General features: G+C 40.9%; 1 protein-coding gene across 2 annotated transcripts in view; it reads left to right on the top strand.

Annotated features, from left to right (window-relative positions):
* The first annotated feature begins 1237 nt into the window (after nt 1–1237).
* Nucleotides 1238–21750, top strand: part of LOC148373874 (integrin alpha-6-like) — a 38586-nt gene continuing 18073 nt past the window's right edge. For both annotated transcript variants that reach the window (XM_088329815.1, XM_088329821.1), the window contains exons 1-10: nt 1238–1479; nt 15120–15247; nt 15325–15404; nt 15498–15759; nt 15890–16021; nt 16927–17140; nt 18237–18430; nt 19723–19820; nt 19912–20039; nt 20109–20198. In XM_088329815.1, coding sequence (XP_088185941.1) covers nt 1298–1479; nt 15120–15247; nt 15325–15404; nt 15498–15759; nt 15890–16021; nt 16927–17140; nt 18237–18430; nt 19723–19820; nt 19912–20039; nt 20109–20198 — 1508 coding nt within the window. In that variant the 5' untranslated portion in view covers nt 1238–1297. The remainder of the gene's footprint in view (nt 1480–15119; nt 15248–15324; nt 15405–15497; nt 15760–15889; nt 16022–16926; nt 17141–18236; nt 18431–19722; nt 19821–19911; nt 20040–20108; nt 20199–21750) is intronic.

Genomic DNA, 21750 nt, shown 5'->3' with positions numbered 1-21750 from the left:
ATTAACATAAAAACAATATAGTAATAACATGATAAGTGGTTATTTTTTAAATGCATATCAAACTGGGTGCCCTCTGCGCTAATAAGTAAAAAACTACGTCTCAACTTGAAAAATGTTGGAGATCTGAATTCATTTTTAAAAAAAATGAATACCTTTTTTAACCACTAGGAGGCGCTAAATAATCCACGCTGTACCTTGAAAATAAGAATTCTTGCGAAAAAAATGTCAGAATTCTGAGATCAAAGTCTTTCAAGAAACAAGTCACTTTATTGTCAGGAATCTCAATTTATTGTCGGAATGATAAGCGGAGCAATTTAAAATGCTCATTTCATCGTGATAGTTCTTAATTTAAATTGAAAATTCTGCCAGTTTATTTTCTTCACCAACCCCATTCCTTTTCATTTTATGTGCTATATGCCATTTTTTGTTTTTATTTCTTTAATGGGACAGTGTGTATTATTTAGTGCTTCCCGGTGGTTGACAAAAAACCTTCCTTTGTTGAAAAAATAAATAAATCAATATTTATAAGGATAACAAAAAAAACATTAACTGTCTATAAACTTGCATTTTTTTAAAATACCCTTATGTTGTATCTATCCTACTTAATATGAGGCTTGCCCAAGGGGAACGGATATGATTGTACACCATCTTGTTGCTACGGGAACCAAACAAAATTAAAACACTGTCTATTCCCCCTTCTTTATTTCCTTTTTTCTTCTTTTCCCATCACATTTTCCTTTTTCTCTCTCTCTCTCTCGCTTTCTTCTTTTTGTCCTCTCTTCTTTTTTTCTTCATAATTTCTTTTTTTCATTATTTTTCTTTCTGTGCCCGCTTTTTTCTCTTTTCTACCTTTTTGTTGTATACTTCCTTTTCTCGCTGTTTGTTTTTTTCATTCTTTAGCCCCTTTTTGTATTTTTGTTCTTTTGTTCTTTTCCCCCTTTCTTTTTTCTTCGAAAAAAGCTGGGCAAAGAAAAGAACAGCAGTGAGGTATGGTCACTTTGAGTCTCGTAGTTCTTAACCTTCCTTGTGATTTGAACCACTCGTTTTAGGTTGCACTTCACAATACAGTGACATCTATTAGTCAATTATTACACACTGCACCTTCAATCACGCCTAAAAAAAAATGAAAGTTCCAAGTTGCAGGGGGTTGAGTGTCAGTGTGGTCGAGGGCGGGGCAACCCCAAGTGAAAAGTTGACACCGTGCAGCCCTTTCTTTCAATGTTCTCTCAGTAGTGCCACTGCGCTCCCACGTCGAGGATTAGTCATTTTGTAACCCATTTTCGACCGGGTCGTCATCATGGAGGGGAAAATGTCAGGTGCGCATCGGCTGTTGCTCGCTTTCCTTCTGGGATGCGCTCGAACCTCTTCAGCCTTTAACCTGGACACGGAGGACGTCGTGCGCAAGAACGGAGATCCAAATAGTCTCTTCGGGTTTTCCATGGCCATGCATCGACAGCTTTACCCTGAGGATAAAAGAATGTAAGAGCGACTTCTCTCCTACAATTCTTATATACACTCATTGGTGCTCTCTAATGCTGCATTTATGCTTCTCTCCAGCGAGTTTTTTCTACACTCACGCTTTAAAACGCGCTTCCCCTTTCAACCTCTGTTAATGTTTGAGAAATCTTAACTGTTTCTGTTAAAGTTTAATATTAAGTGTACAGCCTGCTGGCGTTTGCACATTTCTGCACGTGCACACGCCTCAGGCGATAAACAACATTGCAAAACAACATTTGAGTTTTAGCCTAAAGTTATAAAAACACCCAAAATTCCAAGAAATAAAGTACGTATAATGTAACTTACTCTCTATCATAAATGCAGGCTACTCAGTAAATTTACCAGAGTTACAGTAAATATTCATTGTCAAAGTGTTTTAACTCCTCTGGTGTTCTTCCAACAATGGACAGCGTATAAGGAACACAATAGCCTCCAGTGTTAGGCAAACGACATAGAGTTCACATAAGTTTTACACTTGGATTTATTAAATTAAGAAAATTGTGATAAATATTTCATCTCCTAACTCTGAGCTTTTCGGTGTTTTAAAAAAGCGCAGGGTGTGACTTTTCACCTGGTGTAAAACTTTTAAACCTTCCTTAGTATAGTGTAAAATAATAACCCTTATCAGAGTAGAAATCACTCAGAAAATGTAACCCGAAAATTTAACTCTACGTTGAAAGCACAAGGGCTGTGACTTTTCACCTAGTGTAAAACTTGATCAACACTCATTGTGAGGAGTAGTGAAAAATAATAACTCTTTTAGGAGTAAAATTAACTCTGAAAATGTAACGCTACGTTCAGTGTACATTTTACAATCCATAGAAAGGAACATATGTTCACTGGCGTAGTGTTAAAATGCGTTCTTCAGGTGTGCCCCAATGAAAAGCCTGGTCTTCTTTTGCCGATTTTGATATGAGTTAACATAAAAAAGTGGGAATAGAATCAAAACCTCCTTTGTCTCTTTCTTGACAGTATTTTGTGTTTCTCATTCCCTAATGTCTTAATGTTTTCCTGAAGCCACCAGAAAAAGGAATTCTCAGTTACTGAAGAACAAAAAAACGAAAAACCAACATCGTGTGAAATGGGGTGAAACTATTTAGCATTACAGTTTTTCATATATGTACAGTATGTCCTACAAACACAGATGCATAATCACATTTACCAACAAAGATACCAACAAAAATAAAGCCTAGAAGTTGGCTGCAGAAGTATTGGCAGTTGCTAAGTTTTCTAAATAGATGTTCATTCCTGTTACGGATGTTGCACCCTTCTGGTGGTGGAATGTGAATCAATGGGCTGCATAATGTTACTTTTAGTTTGCTACATTGTGCTGAACATACAACACCAAGGCCTTCTCTGCTTGCCTAAAAATATATCTCAATTATGTGAGATAAACGGAAGTACAGACGCTGCCTTACTTACAAACGAGATCCGGACGATCATTCTGAAGTTGAATTTGTTAGTGAGTTGCTTCAGTGCTATATTTTGTATAGCTTGTATGTTTAAGGTATATATAAGTCTGTTTAAGGCTTGTATACGTAACCTGTATTGTTTTGTCCTAAAAAATAAAGATTTCATAAAATAATATGGTCTATAAAGATAAATAAAGTTTAACTCACTTTTGGAAGATGGGCTTCAAGAGTTCCTCCTCCGTGGTAGAAAGTGGCAGAAAAAAGTGATCCAACCATTTTCTCAACCGCATCAAGCTTTCATGTTCCACTTTCATTTCTAAAGAAACGGCTCGCCTCTTCACTTTACACGAACCATATTAGATGGTTGCACGAGATATTGAACAATAAATAATAATAATAATAGAATGTTACACATGAATTAGAAGAAGAAGTGGATTTTTTTTCTTGGGAGTGGATGCTGGGTGACCTTTCACTTCGCCACCACACGCCGGTAGCGGCGGAAAGAAGCACTACAGTCATGTCCTGTACTCGGAAAAAGGTGCACACAATACAAAATCTAACTTACAGCAATGTTGAAGTATTTTTCGACATCCCGAAAAAAATGTTCGTATCTCCCGTTTTTCGTACCTCGAATGTTCGTCAGTAGGGGAGCGTCTGTATCACAACAAAAACGTAAAGTAAAAATTCCTGGGTACTCTGCTTCTGTCGAACGGACATCTTCAGCCCTAAATCGAATAAAAACTTATGCCAAAAATACGACAGGACAGGCTCTACTTCCAGCATGAGCTTTGACGGCGATAGAGAAGAACTTCTTGACGAAACTGAAATGCACTGAATCTGGAAGCTGGATCTGTGCACAAATACAATGATTTTTGGTGAACAAAATCAGGTTAAGTTCCTGAATATTTTGAAATTTCATGAGGTTATCATTGATGATGTCACGAACCAGAACAGGAAGCAGAACCCAATCGCGTAACGTTACTCACAGTTTATTGGGGAGAAGAGGAATGAGTGCACCCTCGATCCGGAGATCATTGATCATGGAAGTGGATTGATCGGAACGAGGAAGTGGTCAAAATCAAACAGGTCAGGGCGAGAACAAAACAGGAGCAGAACGGAGATTTACAGGGCTTGGCAAAACACAACAGAGTTTAGCAGGAGTTTCGCAGACGCTTCGACAACAAACGGCTCAAAGGACAGCGTTTAAGTACTCCCAGGCAGCAGTCTGTCAACGCGTTTCAGCTGGTGTCCATGGGCGGGGCCAATTGGGCAACGTGGCAACCGTGACAGAACCTGGCGCCAAACGGCGGAGCCAATTGGGCGCCGTGGCAACCGTGACAGAACCTGGCGCCAATTGAGCGCCGTGGCAACCGTGACAGAACCTGGCGCTATGCGGAGGGGACCAATTGTACGCCATGGTAACCATGACAGATGCTTTTTTTAATAGCTGCAATAAAGGTTTTTATAGCTGTAATACAGTTATCAAGGGTTGGGTTGATTTAGCAAAAGCTATCTTTATCAAGCAGCACGGCAGCGCAGTGGTTAGCGCGTGTGCGGCACAGTTCTGAGGTCATGGGTTCATATCCAGCTACCAACCTTCCTGTGCAGAGTTTGCATGTTCTCCCCGTACTTGCGTGGGTTTCTTCCGGGCACTCCGGTTTCCCACATTCCAAAAACATGCGTGTCAGGTTAATTGGCCGGTCAAAATTGTCCCTAGGTGTGAATGAGCGAGCGAATTGTCTGTCCCTGTGTGCCCTGCGACTGGCTGGCAACCAGTTCAGGGTGTCCCCTGCCCACTGCCCGAGGATGGCTGGGATGGGCTCCAGCACCCTCGCGACCCTACTGAGGATAAGCAGTGCAGATAGTGGATGGATGAATATCTTTATCAAAACCAATTTGGCCCTATGTGAAAAAGTAATAGCCCCCTAAACCTAATAGCTATTGGGACACCTATTGCAGAGATAACAGAAATCAAAAGTTTATGATAATTGGTAACGTGTGTTTTTTATAACGCTGTGTAGGAATTTTGGCCCACTCTCTTGTGCAAAATTGTGTAAAATCTGCCATATTTAAGGGTTTTCTAGCGTCAACTACCTGTTCAAGGTCACACCACCATCACAACTGGGTTTAAATCCGGACATTGGCCACTTTAAAACCTTACTGGTATTTTTTCTGTGTGGCCAGATGGGCCTAGATTATTTTGTGCCTGAATAAGTGGAATCAACATTTCAAAACTGCATTTTGTATTTCCTTGGGTTGTCTGTATAATATTATAATTGGTTGGATGATGGGAAACGTTTTTGAGGGATAAATATGCAAAAACACATAATCCAGGAATCGGGCAAATACTTTTTCATGGCACTGTATATACCGAGGTCAAATGAAGTTCCAATTCTGTTCTGTCCCTGACTTTCCAGCCGCACCAAGTTTTCTGACAAATTAGGTTTGAGATCTGGAAAGCCATGTTTTATGCAAGGACATTATATTAAGTTTGAATTCAACGGGTTTAATTAAAATGTAGCAGCTTGGCAGCGGAATGGTCAGTGCGTATGCAGCACAGTTCTGAGGTCATGAGATCGAACCTCCCTGTGTAGAGTTTGCGCGTTCTCCCCTGGTTTGCATGGGTTTTCTCCGGGCACTCCGGTTTCCTCCCACACTCAAAAAACATGCATGTCAGGTTAATTGGCCAGTCCAAATTGTCCCTAGGTGTGAATGAGAGTGTGAATTGTCTGTCTCTGTGTGCCCTGTGACTAGCTGGCAACCAGTTCAGGGTGTCCCCTGCCCACTGCCTGAAGATAGCTGGGATGGGCTCCAGCACCCCCGCGACCCTACTCAGGATAAGCGAGGCAAATAATGGATGGATGGATGAGCTTAAGACACAAAAAGTACATGTAAGTGCAGCATTGAATTCAACTACTGAAAATGTGAGTGCATGCTTGTGCAGGTTACTTGTTTTGTCATCAAAGAATGCCCGCAGAACTGGAATGAGCTCTTTTCGTAAGTGTATACAGTATGTGGGTATCTTGGAGTACAGTGATACAAGGCGAAATAGTGGCTTGAAAAATATTCTCCGGTGACCAGCAGAGTGCACTTTTGCAGGGACTGGCATACCTTTTTTATCGTTACTGTATTTCAGCAATCCATTATCACATTGATCCATTATCCTATATTTCTATGATATAATAAAATAATAATATAATACATTGTACAGTTGCGGCAGCTTTCCATTGTCCCTGATCTACTATTGCTTAGAGCAAGGGCCAGAGTGCATTTTTTGGGTTCGGGCCTCTGAAGGGTGCCATTGTGGCCCACCTAAATTGAACTGCACTATTTTGGATATGATACATATTCCCCAGATTACTATTAACGAGATCGGGGGGCTGGGAGAGCAAAGTTGTGTCATGCGTGGCAGGTCTTTTTTTCCGTTCTTTTCGCCAAAAATGAACAGGACCCGTGCGGCCATGGTCCATTATCAATGATGTACAAGTAATATAAGCGGGGCCAGCAGTGCGCATGTAAAAAATTATTTTCTGTTCCCATTTGCCGCGATAAAAATGGGATTACATTATTTGTGTTTGTGCCATTGAGTCCGGCACAATCTTCTCCCAGCCACGTGTGCAGCAAGTATGTAGTGGTATCTCATTGGTTTGTTCATGCCCTGCGGCAATCTTTTGTGCGTGTACCTGCAGGTGAGGGGAGGAGGAGCTGTTATGGTTGTATATCTGTAAATATGTGCGTTTAAGTGAGTGACTGTGTGTCATCATTAGCAGACTGAGCTGCCTATAAGTGAAAGTGAGAGCTTAAGACAGGGGTTAGGAAACTGTTTGACTTAAAGACCCATGAAAGCAAACTATTTAGAGGTTTTTTTTTCAGAGCCACGCCATACATTTAAAGGCAATTCTTTGAATTCTTCTGCACATTTTATTTCACTCTGTAACGTTTGATAATTCGATAAAGTCTATGAAATAACAATAATGCCAGAGCCTCTGTCCCATATTGACAAATACACTACTTAAAATTTGTCTGTCTCCCTCAGTTACTTAAGATCGTTGAGGCTCCTGTTGACCATCATTTGAGTTGTAAACAATGGTTTCAAAACTATGTGCCAGCAGAGTTATTCTGTTGATATGTCATATAATACTGCAAATGAAAAATATATGGATGTGTTTAGGGGAGTAGGCTGTGTGCAGATATTTGCCTACCCCTACCGCTCAGCTAATCAAATTGTTCTGGATGCTTGACTGTTTTTGTTTTTATCATAAATTCTCTACAAAAGATGAAGTCAACGACACAGAATCCCTGAAAAAAAAAGCTTCTTGAAGGAAATCGGCTTTTATTGGCAGGGAGCTGGCTTCTGTCGTTCACATCCAAGAGTGATCGACACATCACTTGGGGCCATGACTGAAGGCCTAGGTGTGAAATTCATGGACCGCTACTGGTGTGCATCATTTTGAGTGTTGTTGATTGAATATGACATCACTAACACTGGGGCCTCAGCCCACAACCAATCATGGCTCTGCTTTTGAATGCAGGCGAACAGCAATGGGTTGTCAGCTGAAGCTAGCTTAGAGTCATTTTCATGTGATATAATTGTATAAATGGCAACCCACCAGAGAACTCATATTGTACATTCAAATAACAGTCTATTGGTCACATTGCTTGCTAGCACAAGGGAACTGATCTCTTCTCTTCTCTTCTCTTCTCTTCTCTTCTCTTCTCTTCTCTTCTCTTCTCTTCTCTTCTCTTCTCTTCTCTTCTCTTCTCTTCTCTTCTCTTCTCTTCTCTTCTCTTCTCTTCTCTTCTCTTCTCTTCGAGTCAAATCAAGTCAAGTCATGTTTATTTGTATAGTTCTTAATTTTGAAAATCTTTAAAGGGCTGCGCAGACCTCTATTACAACCCCTCCTGATCTGAAACCTACATGAGGGCAAAGAAAAACTCAAAAACCTCAGCATGAGGAAATAGGAAAATTTGAGAAGGGGCCTCACATAGGTAATGACCCTTCCAGGATGAACAGGCTTCAATGGATGTTGCAAGGTCATCAACGAACAATACACACATCATCAACACTAAATATAGGTAATAACAAAATGTACAGTTGACAGCTTCCCGCGCCAAAATCTTGACCGATGGCGCAAATTCTAGATTATGGCGTACATCAGGTCAAGGGTCCGCAACCGTCCAGCAACCAGGCTTATCCTCCTTCCTAAAGGACTAGATGACAAGAGTGCCAGGTCAACACAACTCAAAACCTATAGAATACAAGAGTGTCTTAAGTTAAAACACTTCCAATCAGGTTGCATATCGTATCTCGGAGGGCAGAGCATTTTATAGCACCTGGGCCTGAATGGAGAACACACACGAACCTGGAAATTTCATTCTTGCTCTTGGAATCATTAGTAGACCAGCGTTTTCTAAGCAAAGGCTCCAAGCAGGAACATAAGGGGAAATTAAATTAGAAATTTGTTAGAAGGCAAGTCTATGCAAATGTTTGTAAAATTCCAACAGAACCTTAAAAATACATCTTAAACCTGAAGGGAACCAACACAGGTCAGCTAAAATTAGGGTAATGTGATTAAACTTTTTTGTGTTCTAGTTAAAAGCCTCACTGAAGCATATTGAACAAGCTGCAAACTTTTGATGCTAGACAATGGAAGACCGGAAAGTAATACCTTACAGTAATCAAGACATGAGGTAACAAACGCTTAAATTATCATCTCAGCATTAAACTGGGACAGCAGAGGGCGAATCTTTGCAATGTTGCTAAGGAATAAAAAAGCTAATCTAGTCAAATTCTTGATGACCTGTTGGGGTCAAATGTGACTCCTACAATTTTAATTGAGTCTCTCTGGACAATATTACATTTGTATTATAATCCTTCTCTTCTGCCTAAAGAGCTGTCATTATTTTGTTTTGCTCATGGTTTTGTCAGGTTTGTCAAGATCAGGTAATGGTGTAATTGTAATCCTGTGCAGTCCTTTGACACATTTTTGTGATTAAGGGCTATATAAATAAACGTGACTTGACTTGTCAGGGTATCCATCTAATATCACTGACCTTTAAACATATCATTCTGATATAAAAAAAATAGGCATCAAAATGAAAAAAAATAACAACATAGTTTACATGGAATTTTTGCAGACATTTTGTGGAAAAATAAAGGTATATTAGCATCTGGTTGCATTGGCCATATTTTCTTCTCTCTCTTTCTCTCTTTCTCTCTGACTGAGCACTGCCAGATGTTGCCAAGCAACAGACTGCACCCCAGGAAGCACTGCTGCGTTAAAAAAAGAAAGGGAAATAAAAAATAAATTACACCACTCTCAGTAGGGACAACTGTAATGGTCACTGTTGCTCTGGCCTTGGTATTTTGCACCACTGGATATATGTGTGTCTGTGTGTAAATTATTACAGTTAAGCACTCACACACACACACACTGGTGTTTTTCTTTGTTTTTTTTCCTGTGGATGAAGCTATAATGTGGCTTCCTCTTCTGTTGCTCAATGATAAGATTAATAGCAAGGTCACCATCAGTGATGCGTCTGGTCATCTATGTGAGCGCTATGCTCCATCCATTAATTTTCTACACTACTTATTCGAATTAAGCTTCCTGTTGAGCTGGATCCCATCCTCTTTTCTCAATGCCAGTAAAAGATGCAAAACGCCATAAACAAACTCATTGATAGGAAAGGTTTTGTGGATCAAGAGGAATAAGTCAAGAAGATTGTTTTAATAAAAAGATTCCACCTACAAAAATAGAGTAAAATGTTCTTGTTCAAATTGGCAGGAAATTATGGTCATTTAAAATACAGTATTATTTATCCTACTTTCAGATTATTATTTTTTTTACAATTATTTTTAGGATTACCATATTTTCTGACTATAAGGCGCACCCAAAACCCCAAATTGGCCTCAAATGTGAAAGTGCGACTTATAACCCGGTGCGTTTTCTAAACCGCAAAGTATGGTGCATTGAAAATGCATACAGTATTTATAAGTGTGCATTACTACACAAGGTTTTACAGTATAATATTGTATTTGCGCAATGACTCATCGATAGAATAACATCTCTGACCGAAATCGCAAAAGATAGTATGCAACAGGAATCAAACCCTGGTCGTGGCTGTGAGAGCCCCGACATTTAACCACTAACTACAAAGTACAAATACATCAAAGGGTTGTTTCCCTTGCCGAGCTTTTTTTGCGTTTATATCTTTCAGGACGACTTTCTGCACTCTCCGTTCTCTCTCTCATGCGTTTCTGGCAGCGCGAGTAAAAATAGTGGGATAATGAGATAAAATCGAATGAATTTTTGTATGTCATCTATATCACTTGTGGTCAGGTTTCGGCGCTCTCACCACCGGGAATTGAACCACGACATACAATGTTTTGCAATTTTGGTCATTGACATTGTTTGACTGATCAGTCATTGCATTCATATGTACCGTAAGTACATAAATGGTGCTTCGGTTATACACCAATAAAGACGGTAGCTCTTTCTGTAGTTTTAGTTGTCGTACCTTATAGTCGAATGCACTTTGTTTATGAAAAATATTCAAAACCATATGTTTGGAAATGTGAATTTAGTGTTCAGATTTTTATGAGGGGATTTTCATCCATCCATCCATCCATCCATCCATCCATTATCTGCACCGCTTGTCCTCATTAAGGATCTCGGGAGTGCTGGAGCCCATCCCAGCTATCTTCAGGCAGTGGGCAGGGGACTGTCATGATTACTCATTGCACTCTCCTGTGCCCGCTCGTTTGGAGCCAGCTGCTGCTAGTTGCTTGATTTATTCCCCTCCTATTTATACCCAGTACTCCAGTCACTCCTTGTCAGTCCGTCAGCGACCCTCCGCATACGCAAGGCAAGCACTTTCACTCTGGCTCCCATCTGTTCCCATCTTCATCCGTTTCCCACTGTTCCTGATTTCCCGTTTCCGTCAGCGACCCTCCGCATACGCAAGGCAAGCACTTTCACTCTGGCTCCCATCTGTTCCCATCTTCACCCGTTTCCCACTGTTCCTGATTTCCCGTTTGTCTCCGGGTATTTACGCTTTTTTGCCCTTCAACCACGCTCTGATCTCCCGCTCCGACTATCAATTTGTTCTGTCCATTTGACCACGCGCTGATCTCCCGCTACGGCAAACCACTTCCGCATTACAATCACGCTCCAAACCCGTGAGCTGCTTGCTCCCCCTGTCCCGGATAGCTGGCGTGTGTTTCCTCAATATCCCAATAAAGGTTTGTGTGAAACGTTACACGTTTGGGTATACCATTTGTTCTGGTTCTGACACGGCCACCCCGAACTGGTTGCCAGACAGTTGCAGGGCACACAGAGACAGTGTCCAGACGGATCACCACCTTGTCGTGGTGGGGCACTTTGCGCGTCTCCATGACCCCTAGAGCTATGTCGGCGGGAGTCTCGTACTCCTGGTAGGATTACCCAAGCCGAACAGGTCGAAGGGTAGAGTCCAGACTAAGAGTGATCCCAAAAGCTGGTGGCGGCACGCTTTGAAGCGGTTTCCTACAGACCTGGATCCCGTTAGCCGCCTGCAGTTGTAGAAAGATGCCGGTCGTCTAGGGTCTCCCTTGCCACTGGAACCATCTTCTTTCAATCAAGATAGTGGCGTTGGGGAAAGCGCACCCCTTACGCCACTTTAAAAACCATCATTGCGCAGGTATCCTCTTTTACCTGAGTCTCCGACCACAATCCAGGATCGGACTGTTCAAACATCAGCAGACTCACAAATAAAAGAAGATGGTCATCATCAAATCGATGGACAACCCCAACAACAACACAGAGACAGAAAACCCACTCGCTCATTCACACCTAGGAACAATTTGGACCGGCCTATTAACCTGACATGCATTTTTTTGGAATGTGGGAGGAAACTGGATTGCCCGGAGGAAACCCACGCAAGCATGGGGAGAACATGCAAACTTCGCACAGGAAGGTTCGATCTTTTGACCTCAGAACTGTGCCGCATACGCGCTAACCACTGTGCCGCTGTGCTGGGGATTTTCATTGTAATACTAAAACAAATCTTTAAAGGGAAGGTGTATTATTTGAGCAAAATGATATGCCGGTGGAACAATTGTTTGACTTTTAAGCACTTTTAAGAACTATTAAGCACCCACATCAAAACTAGACATGTCACAAAAGATGGCCTTTTATATTCAGTAACGCTGCTCACTCATCTTTAATCGTCTCCTGGCCTTTGCCTCCATCCTCAATCCACAAAGCCATCTTGTGTGGGTGCATGTGCGGGAAATGATAGAAGGCGTCTTGAATTGGTTGCTGTGTTAAACTGTGGAATGTGCACAAGTACAAGGCACAAGAGGAAGCGCTCGTACAGTTTTAAGATTTCTTGACTGCACAGTGTTGAACCATACGTCATCGTGATTGTAGCCCAGATTGCTCAAATAACGGGCACATTTTACGGATATGAAATGATTAAAAAGTATTTGGTTTGTCCCATCCTCCCAAAAGCATCCAAGGTAACACTAAATAGCTACAGAACTGTTCCTCAGCACTAAAACATTCAAATAGAAATTTAACATACTAAAATACAGTCATGAAATCAATAAGATGATATTAACGAATTAAAATGGGAGTTCATTATGAGTGCTGTCATGAATGTGTGCGTGTGGTGTGAAGGAGGCAGGAGGAGATCGCATTGCTCTCAACTTTTATACGTTTTTTGGTCATTTCAAATTGTGCATTCCATAAAACAATTTTATACAGGATTTTTTTCTTTGAAAGACAGAAAAAAATGACTGATCATGTCCTTCCTGTTTCGGCTCTAATCCGGATCGTTTCGGTCACTGGTGGCAGATGACATGAGGAAATAGGGCTGTTAAGGCCTGCATGCCGTTCTTCATTATTCTCTGAAAAATGTGGCCTTGCACCACTCTCACCTTATCAATGAGATGTTTGCAGTGCACCCTCGAGTGATGATGCAGTTCTTTCCAGCCTATTCCCCATTTTTGAATTTCACACAAGAGTTCTTCAGTGCTTGGGGGTGGAATATTTATGATCGCTGTCACTATGAGCAGATGCCTCTGCTGAATGCAATGATTGCTGCTGGCCAAGAAGGTGCAGAGGAACATCAAAGTTGGATATGGCATGTAAGAACAATTTTCCCTCTGTGGGAAGAAAATATATTGAACAAGATGTGGATCAGGCTTTGTGCCCCCATCAGTAATATATTTTTATACTTAAATAAATTCCATAGGTCAGCATGGCGGCTAAGTGGCTAGCGCGTCTGCGGGACAGTTTTGATGTCATGGGTTCAAATCCAGCTACCAGACTTCCTGTGCAGAGTTTGCATGTTCTCCCCATGCTTTCGTGGGTTTCCTCTGGGCTCTCCGGTTTCCTTCCACATTCCAAAAACTTGCATTTCAGGTTAATTGGCCAAATCCAAATTGTCCCTAAATGTGAATGAGTGAGTGCGTTGTCTGTGTCTCTGTGCCCTGTGACTGGCTGGCAACCGGTTCAGGGTATCCACTGCCCATTGCCCGAACATAGCTGGGATGGACTCCTGCACCCCCTGCGACCCTACTGAGGATAAGCGGTAAAAATAAAGGATGGATGGATAAATTCCATTTTGATTTGCATGCAATCGGTGAAAGATTCAGTATTTCAGTGACAGTTTGGAAAAAAACAATCAGTTAAATCAATAAAATTTGCACCAGAGCTTTTTAATTTTGGAGCAAGAGGGCAAATTTGACAACAAATGGCACTGACATGAAAGGTACCTACAGTAATAGCCTACAGTGACAGCTATGTTGAACTGATTCAGCTAAGTGCTGTATTTGGTTGTCCATTTTGGTTGACTGGAAGAGCTCAAACATTTTTTTGCAATTTCTTGTGTTTGAAGGAAAAAATTATTTTGTTGCATATGTTAAATGTTTTAACCCAGTTGAAGCTTTTTACAAACAAAATGTGTCATTTTGACCAATGTTTTGAAAATTTGAAGTTTGAGTTGACAGCTGTGAGTGGTTAGTGTGTCCGTGGCACAGTTCTGAGTCATGGGTCAAAATCCAGCTACCGGCCATCCTGTGCGGAGTTTGCATGTTCTCCCTGTGGTTGCGTGGGTTTCCTCTGGGCACTCCAGTTTCCTCCCACATTCCAAAGACATGCATGTCATGTTAATTGGCCAGTCAAAATTGTCCTTAGGTGTTAAAAAACTGTAAAAAAAAAGGAGCAATTCAAAGAGGTTGACCGGTACAGGATTAAGACTGCTGGTGATTCGCAAGCACTTACTTTACACTTAGAATTATATATATTCTAACTTTTAATGAACATACATACAAACCATTTTTACGGCAAAAAAAATACATTGTCTTTTTTGCCTGTAGGAGTTTGCATGTGCAAACTAAATGAGGTGATGCTGGCGGCAAGCAGTAAGTGGTCTCCAGTGGTCCATAGTGGTAACCTCTGGGACTGCTTGTGAACTACATTTTTTTTCGTATAGCGAGCAAGGTTTTTGTTCCAAGAAAAACTCTTACAGACTCCTCCTGAAATACGTACTTTCGACTTACGGATTCCGGCAGATATGGACATTGATGCAAGTTATATTTTGTAGTGTGTGCACCTTTTTCCGAGTAGGGAATAGTACTATAGTGCTTCTTCCCGCCGCGTGGCGCTGTGAGAGGTCACCCAGCATCCACACCGAAGAAGAAATCCGGCTTCTACTTCCTGGTTTGTGTGTAATCATGACATGTACTGTATCGCTAGCGTGCTAAGAACGTTGACGTTTTTATTGTTTAACACCTCGTGTATCCGGTCAATATGGTTGGTGTAAAGTGTAAGGAAGAGGTGAGCCGTTTCATTTGAAACAGAAGTGGAATAAGAAAGCTTGATGCGGTTGAGAAATTGAACAGAATGCTTTTTTTCGGGCCACTTTTTACCACGGAGTAAAACCTCACTTTATATATCTTTATAGAGCATATTATTTTTATGAAATGTTTATTTTTCAGTACAAAACAATACAGATTACTTATACAAGTCTTAATCATACTTATATCAACTATGAACATACAAAATATAGCACTGAAGCAACTTGCGGACAATTTCAAATTATGAACGATCGTCCGGAACATAACTCGTTCGTTGGTCGGGCAGCGTCTGTCTACTGAAATTTTCATGTTTAGAGGTGCTGGTCAAAAGTGGAACCACTGTATATTCTTTCTTGTTTCTGTCTCAGGCTGTTGGTGGGGGCCCCGAGAGCCAAAGGCTACAGCGGTCAAACAGCGACCGTGACGGGGGGCCTCTATAGTTGTGACATGAGCTCACCTTCATCAGGCTGCGTGCGAGTTAATTTTGATGAAGATGGTGAGATTTAGCTAATTCCGGCAATACTTCCGAGATTTATTGGCTTTTGACACAAATTACCTTTAAAAACTTTGCAGAGGACACCACTAGAGAAAGCAAACAGAACCAGTGGATGGGAGTGACGGTCAACAGTCAGGGACCAGGAGGCAAGATAGTGGTAAGCTTTTCAAATTGTTACATCAGAGGTGTCAAATGTTTTTCTGTGCGGGTCACAAGCAGAAAAATTACTGGATTTCCTTTCCCACTGCAGACATGCGCACATCGCTACCAGCGCAGGACCAACGTGAGGACACCCATCGAATCCCGGGACATCATTGGTCGCTGCTACGTGCTGAGTCAGGATCTGCAAATCGATCCTTTTTCCAGCGAGGATGGCGGAAACTGGCATTTCTGCGACAGCAGGCCCCGAGGTCATGAGATGTTCGGCTCCTGCCAGCAGGGCCTCTCAGCCACCTTTGACAAAGACTATCATTATTTTATTTTCGGGGCTCCAGGAGCTTACAACTGGAAAGGTGACACATAAGACAAGATGACTGCACGTTTTTTTCTCTTTTTTTGCATTTGATGTGAACTACACTCTTTTCGAATTTGATCAAAATATTTTTAATCTTCGAATCTTTCCTCCCCATAACCTCATCTTAGGTGTGGTGCGTATTGAACAAAAGAATGACACACTCCTTGAGATGGACATCTATGATGATGGTCCTTTTGAGGCAGGGGATGAAAACGAAAAAAACCCTGATCTTGTCCCTGCTCCTGCTAGCAGCTACCTCGGTAATGTACTCATTTTTAACAGGCTACCCGCATAACAATCTCGCCAAGTCTGAAAAGTGAATGAGTAAAAACAAAAATGTGCTTAACTAAAATATAAATAAAAGAGTATTGTCACTAACTGTATTACTTTAATTTAGGATTTGTCCTAAAGTTTTTAATTGAGAGACAGAAAATCGCAATGGACGCAATAATATTGTTTGACCTAATTTAAACATGCTAAAATAAAAATAAGCAGTTACTGTTTATTATACAAATATTTTTTTTTAAGAGTAATAAGTGTGAAGTGATCCTTTTACTCAGCGAGGAAAAAGTAGAGAAAAATGCTGAATATTGTGCTGTATTCACAGTAAAAGGCACACTTATTTCAGAGGTTGAGCCTTGACGTATTCCAAAGCGACTCACGCATTTCATTTTTCCATAAGGAGTTTTTATTTATTTTTGCGACTGTCCCGCGTTTAAATGTTAATGCCGAGTGCCAAGGATGGAGCCAATGGGCACCATTATTGCAAGTCTTCGCCATGAGCGCGGATCGAACTGCTGACCTCCCAGTTTTAGGGAAGACACAGCGAGCTCAGTGGCCTTTGGGTTGTGCCTCCGCACCGAGATTGGAGCGTCACAGCTTCAAGTCTTGGCCGAGTCGTACCTAAGACTTACAACATTGGTACCCATTACCTACCTTCTTGGTGCTCGGCATTTTGGGTTGGAATTAGGGGCTTGGTCACCTAATGACTCGTAGAATCTACTCCTTTACAACTAGTTAAAATGACCAAATATTTTTCTGTATGCTGCAGGCTTCTAAAAAGCAGATTTTCGGCAGCAAATGCTAGTCGGGCGCTAATGCCGATTATGACATACAGTATATCGAGAAGTCCAACCTATTTGTCAAGTTTGTCCTCTGGTCCTAGGTTTCTCACTGGACTCTAGCAAAAAACTGACCAAGAAAGGCCAGCTGACAGTAGTGGCAGGCGCTCCAAGGGCAAACCACAGCGGCTCAGTGGTGATGCTCAAGAAAGGCCCCAATACCAGGAACATCTTGCTGCAGGAGTATACCCTGGATGGCGAAGGCCTGGCCTCCTCCTTCGGTTACGACCTGGCCGTGCTGGATCTCAACGGGGACGGGTAAGACAAAGAATTTGCAGTTTTTGAATGGCGGTGGAGCGTTAAATTGCTGATTATGACCTTTAAGGTGATTTCACTAGTTTTTAAACGTCCTAACCGTCTTGGGTCATTTTATCCGTCTTATTTGTTTTTATTATGTCAGCCCTCGCACTCCCTGAGGTCCTCTGCCAGAGGTTTGTTACCTATTCCTAAGGTGAGGACAAAAACCTATGGTAAAGCAGCATTCAGCTATTTTTGTCCTCGCCTACAAAGCGGTCTGCCGGAAGACATCAGGTCTGCCGGGACACTTGATAACTTTAAAGAGGAGGCTCAAGACCCACTTTTTTAATATGGCTTTTGATCCGTTTTGTTAAGTGTGATTCATTTACCTTCTACTCTTTACTGTAACATATTTTATTTTACAGAGTACATAAGGGTGCTTGAAATCCTTGAAATTCCTTAATTTTCATTTTCTGTTTTCATGAATTGAAAAGTGCCAGAATTTTGGGTGAAGTGCTCGTAAATGCTTGAGTTTGTTGCCATGTTTCTCAACAAGTCTGCTTAAAAATGATGCTGAGAGTGCTATCTGGGGGCATTTCCATTGCATTCCTTCTTTCCTCGGGATTAACAGCAGCTGGCATTAGTTCGTATGGCGTTGTTCGTTGAAGCGTCATTTTCCCCTACGCGTCCCGCCTAAGAGGACAGGTGCATACTAAACCTTAACTGAACACTATAAAATGATTATTAGTGCAAGGATAATATATCAATCATTGACATTCATTACAAGACATTCAAACTGGTAAAGTGTGGTTTAATGGCTGAAACTCCTTTCCTGAGACCATCTGCTGCCATATCTATCAGTGTTGATGAGCCAGTCTCAGGTCCCTTTCCTCACATGGTTAGTTCGTGCTTTGCCGTAATTATAATTTGTTTCTGTTATTATTTATTTGTATTTTATTTTTACCCATGTGTGTGTCTGTGTATTTGATGTTCCTGTTGGGTTGGTGGATAAAAGGGAGATTTTATTGACTTATTGTACACTAAATGTTTTTATACAGAACTTTAGTGCCAATTCATTGGCTGAAAAGTGCTTTACATATAAAATTTGATCCGACAGCTGGGATGACATTGTGGTGGGAGCGCCTCAGTATTTTGAGAAGGACGGCGAAGTCGGAGGTGCCACGTACGTCTTTGTGAACAAAGGTGGGATATGGGACAAGATCACTCCCACCAGAATTGATGGACCGGAGGACTCCATGTTTGGCCTGTCTGTGGAAAATTTGGGAGATATCAACCAGGATGGTTACCATGGTGAGGAATCTATCACAATCATTTAAAAACAAAAAAACAAAACAAAACAAAAACCCGTCTGTTATAGGGTCATAAAACCTGAAAAAAAATAAACATATGATGTAAAAAAGAAAGGATAGTTGAGGACTGATATCAGCCTTATTCTAAAGTTTTGGTACTCACAATCGTAGACAATAGTATAGCCTGGCCTTTAGGGGAAATCACGTAAAATGCGATGCAAAGTAATTTCCCACAATTTTATGGAAAATATGCTGGAATTAAAAAGAACACTTTCAAAAATCCTATACAGAAAAAAAAACATGTACCAATGGAATCAGTGTCCAATATCGATCATTCAGTAAAATGAGTATTAGTATCCGTGTTATTGAACATCATTATGAAAAAGAAACAACAACAAAAACATACCAGGAATTAATAAAGGTATCAGTTTTGTGCATGGCACATGTGGCCATATGATAAGGGACTAAAATAAAGCCACGTAGGCTATGTCAGTGAGGATTACAGCCTCATTCTGTGGTGTCTATATACTTGTAACAGTTTTTATTGCAAATATCAGTTGCAATGTTTTGGCTGTTTTTACAAGATTTAGCTGTAAATTAAAAATAAGACTACTCTACCATCAATGTCATGTAAAATGTACCACATTAAAATAGTAGTTGATAATTCATAATAATCCTAAACCGATATTATTTCCGTGTAATTTAAATGTAACACATGACGATAAAAATGATGGGTGTTAGTAAAATAAATAACAGTTATATTGGTATTTGCCTTCAATTACTACCCAACACTTTAATTAGTATAAGTGGAGGGTCAGCAATGAGCGGTTCTGGGGCCTAATGCGGTTCTTTGACGCTTCCTAGTGGCTCCCTGGCACCTATTTCAAAATATTTTAATAATCAATAAATAAAATGGTTACTGTAAGCAGATAAACATAGCACGAACATTCCTAACTTTTTCCAATGACGATAGATATATACATTATATAATATATATAATATGTGTTACCTTCCTTATAAGCCTTTTATCAAGTCTTTAATTTTGCGCGACGCCAAACTAATGATGTTGTTGTTTTTCTAGTCCAATTGCATCTTTTACATTGTGGATTGCCATTCTGGTATACTGTAATTCTGAAATAAGTGCTAACACAAATCCCTACTTATAACCCCCCAAAATACAGCTGTTGAAACCAAATCCATTCAAATGGATTATTAGTTGTACTTTTGTTCAAATTGCAGTCGTTCTCATTAACAAATTTTATTAAAACTGGAGATTATTTTCAACCAAAACAGATTTTGCAGTGGGTGCCCCTTATGATGACGATAATTCAGGAAACGTCTACATCTACCATGGCTCAGACAAAGGACTCAAATCCAAGAAAGCAGCTCAGGTGCATACAAATCTGTTTTGGTTTATTTTATCTGAAGAAGCTTTCCTCATTTTTCTCTGCTGAACACACATTGACAACATTTTTGCCATAGATTTTGTCTGGCAAGCCCTCTGGAGTGACGATGTTTGGCTATTCTTTAGCGGGTAACATGGACCTGGACAAGAATTCCTACCCGGACCTTGCTGTTGGATCGCTGTCAGACTCCGTCTTTGTGTACAGGTGAATGCCTCTTCTCTGTTTTGCAATCTGGCCTCCTGTCTTTGGAGAAGCTCATGGTTTTTTTTTCAGAGCTCGTCCAGTCATTGCCATTAAAAAGGAAGTCACTTTCACACCAAAGGAAATCGACTTGACCAAGAAGAACTGTGGGAACAAGTTTTGGTATGTGCAATCTTACATAAAGAGTGGCATCTGAAATGACGAGTGCAGTTTTTTTACGACCAAAGATCAGTACTGTGGTTTGATGATCTAGACCAGGGGTATCCAACATTTTTCAAGCCTAGAGTTGCTTTTTTATTAATAGTTAGCGCAAAGGGCACCCAGTTTTATATGCATTTCTAAAAGAACATTATCATTATTATTGGGGCGGCAGTAGCTCAGGAGGTAAAGCGCTCGTCTTGGGATCAAGAGGTTGCAGGCTCCTTTGTGTTATATGTCGAAGTGTCCTTGGGTAATACACTGAATCCCTAATACCCCGATAAGCAGCTAGTTGCCTTGCTGACGCTGCTCTCGGTTAGTTAGTGTGTGTAAAAAAGAAAGTGTGAAGCACATTGTAAAGCGCTTTGGGAGGTCTTCATTGACTTAAAAAGCGCTCTATAAATGCAGAACATTTGACATTTGAAGAACATTATCATGTTATTACTATTTTGTTACTATCTTATTATACAAAGTTAATTATTGAAATAATGGTTAAATAATCTCAGTCAACCTTCCCAAAAATAATTTTACTAGACAATCACAATGACCCCCCACCTGTGAGCTATTTCAGAACAGGGCTGGTGGAATCTCAGCTCTCCTTATGGGGTACCCTGGTGCTCGCAGGCACCACATTGGAGAGCTAGATATAGATTGAAGATACAAATATGAGAAGAACATAATTATGGAATTCAAACAATATTTTACAGACCTTTTTTTCTGCTCCAAAAATCACAGCAATCTCACTAAGTTGCTAAGTAACCAGCGAACCAACTCAGAACTTACTTACCTAATTACTTATGAACTAAATAAGCATCTGCTTCTGACTACCCCTTTTCGAACATGTTGTGTGACATTATTTCGTTGTTGACTCATTGTTTTTGTCCTGTTTTTATTTTTATGTTCGAAATAAAGTTTTCATTCATTCATTCATTCATTTTCATTCAAATAAATAAAATAAATCAATCAATAAATGTTTAAATAAGAGAAATTATCTGTTTAAATGAAACTTTTTGGTCAATAAGTTAATGTATCATTTTCCAGGTACAATTATTTTAGGTGGGCAGCACGGCGGCGCAGTGGTTAGCGCGTGTGCGGCACAGTTCTAAGGTCTTGGGAACCTCCTGTGTGGGTTCAAATCCAGCTACCAGCCTACCTGTGCGGAGTTTGTATGTTCTCCCCGTGCTTGCGTGGGTTTCCTCCGGGCACTCCGGTTTCCTCCCACATTCCAAAGGCATGCATTTCAGGTGGATTGGCCGGTCCAAATTGTCCCTAGGTGTGAATGAGCGGGCGAGTTGTCTGTCCCTGTGTGCCCTGTGATTGGCTGGCAACCAGTTGAGGGTGTCCCCTGCCCACTGCCCGATGATTGCTGGGATGGGCTCCAGCACCCCCGCGACCCTACTGAGGATAAGCGGTGCAGCTAATGAGATGAGATGAGATGAGAATTATTTTAGGTATCATTTAATTAAGAAGAAAATTTAAGTATTTTGCGGTTCTACCGTTCTTTTTGGTACTGCAA

This window comes from Urocampus carinirostris, chromosome 1 (genome assembly GCF_059441175.1).
Source record: "Urocampus carinirostris isolate Australia breed hairy pipefish chromosome 1, RoL_Ucar_1.0, whole genome shotgun sequence".
NCBI classification, from domain to species: domain Eukaryota; kingdom Metazoa; phylum Chordata; class Actinopteri; order Syngnathiformes; family Syngnathidae; genus Urocampus; species Urocampus carinirostris.
This window is presented reverse-complemented; position numbering and strand designations above follow the sequence as displayed.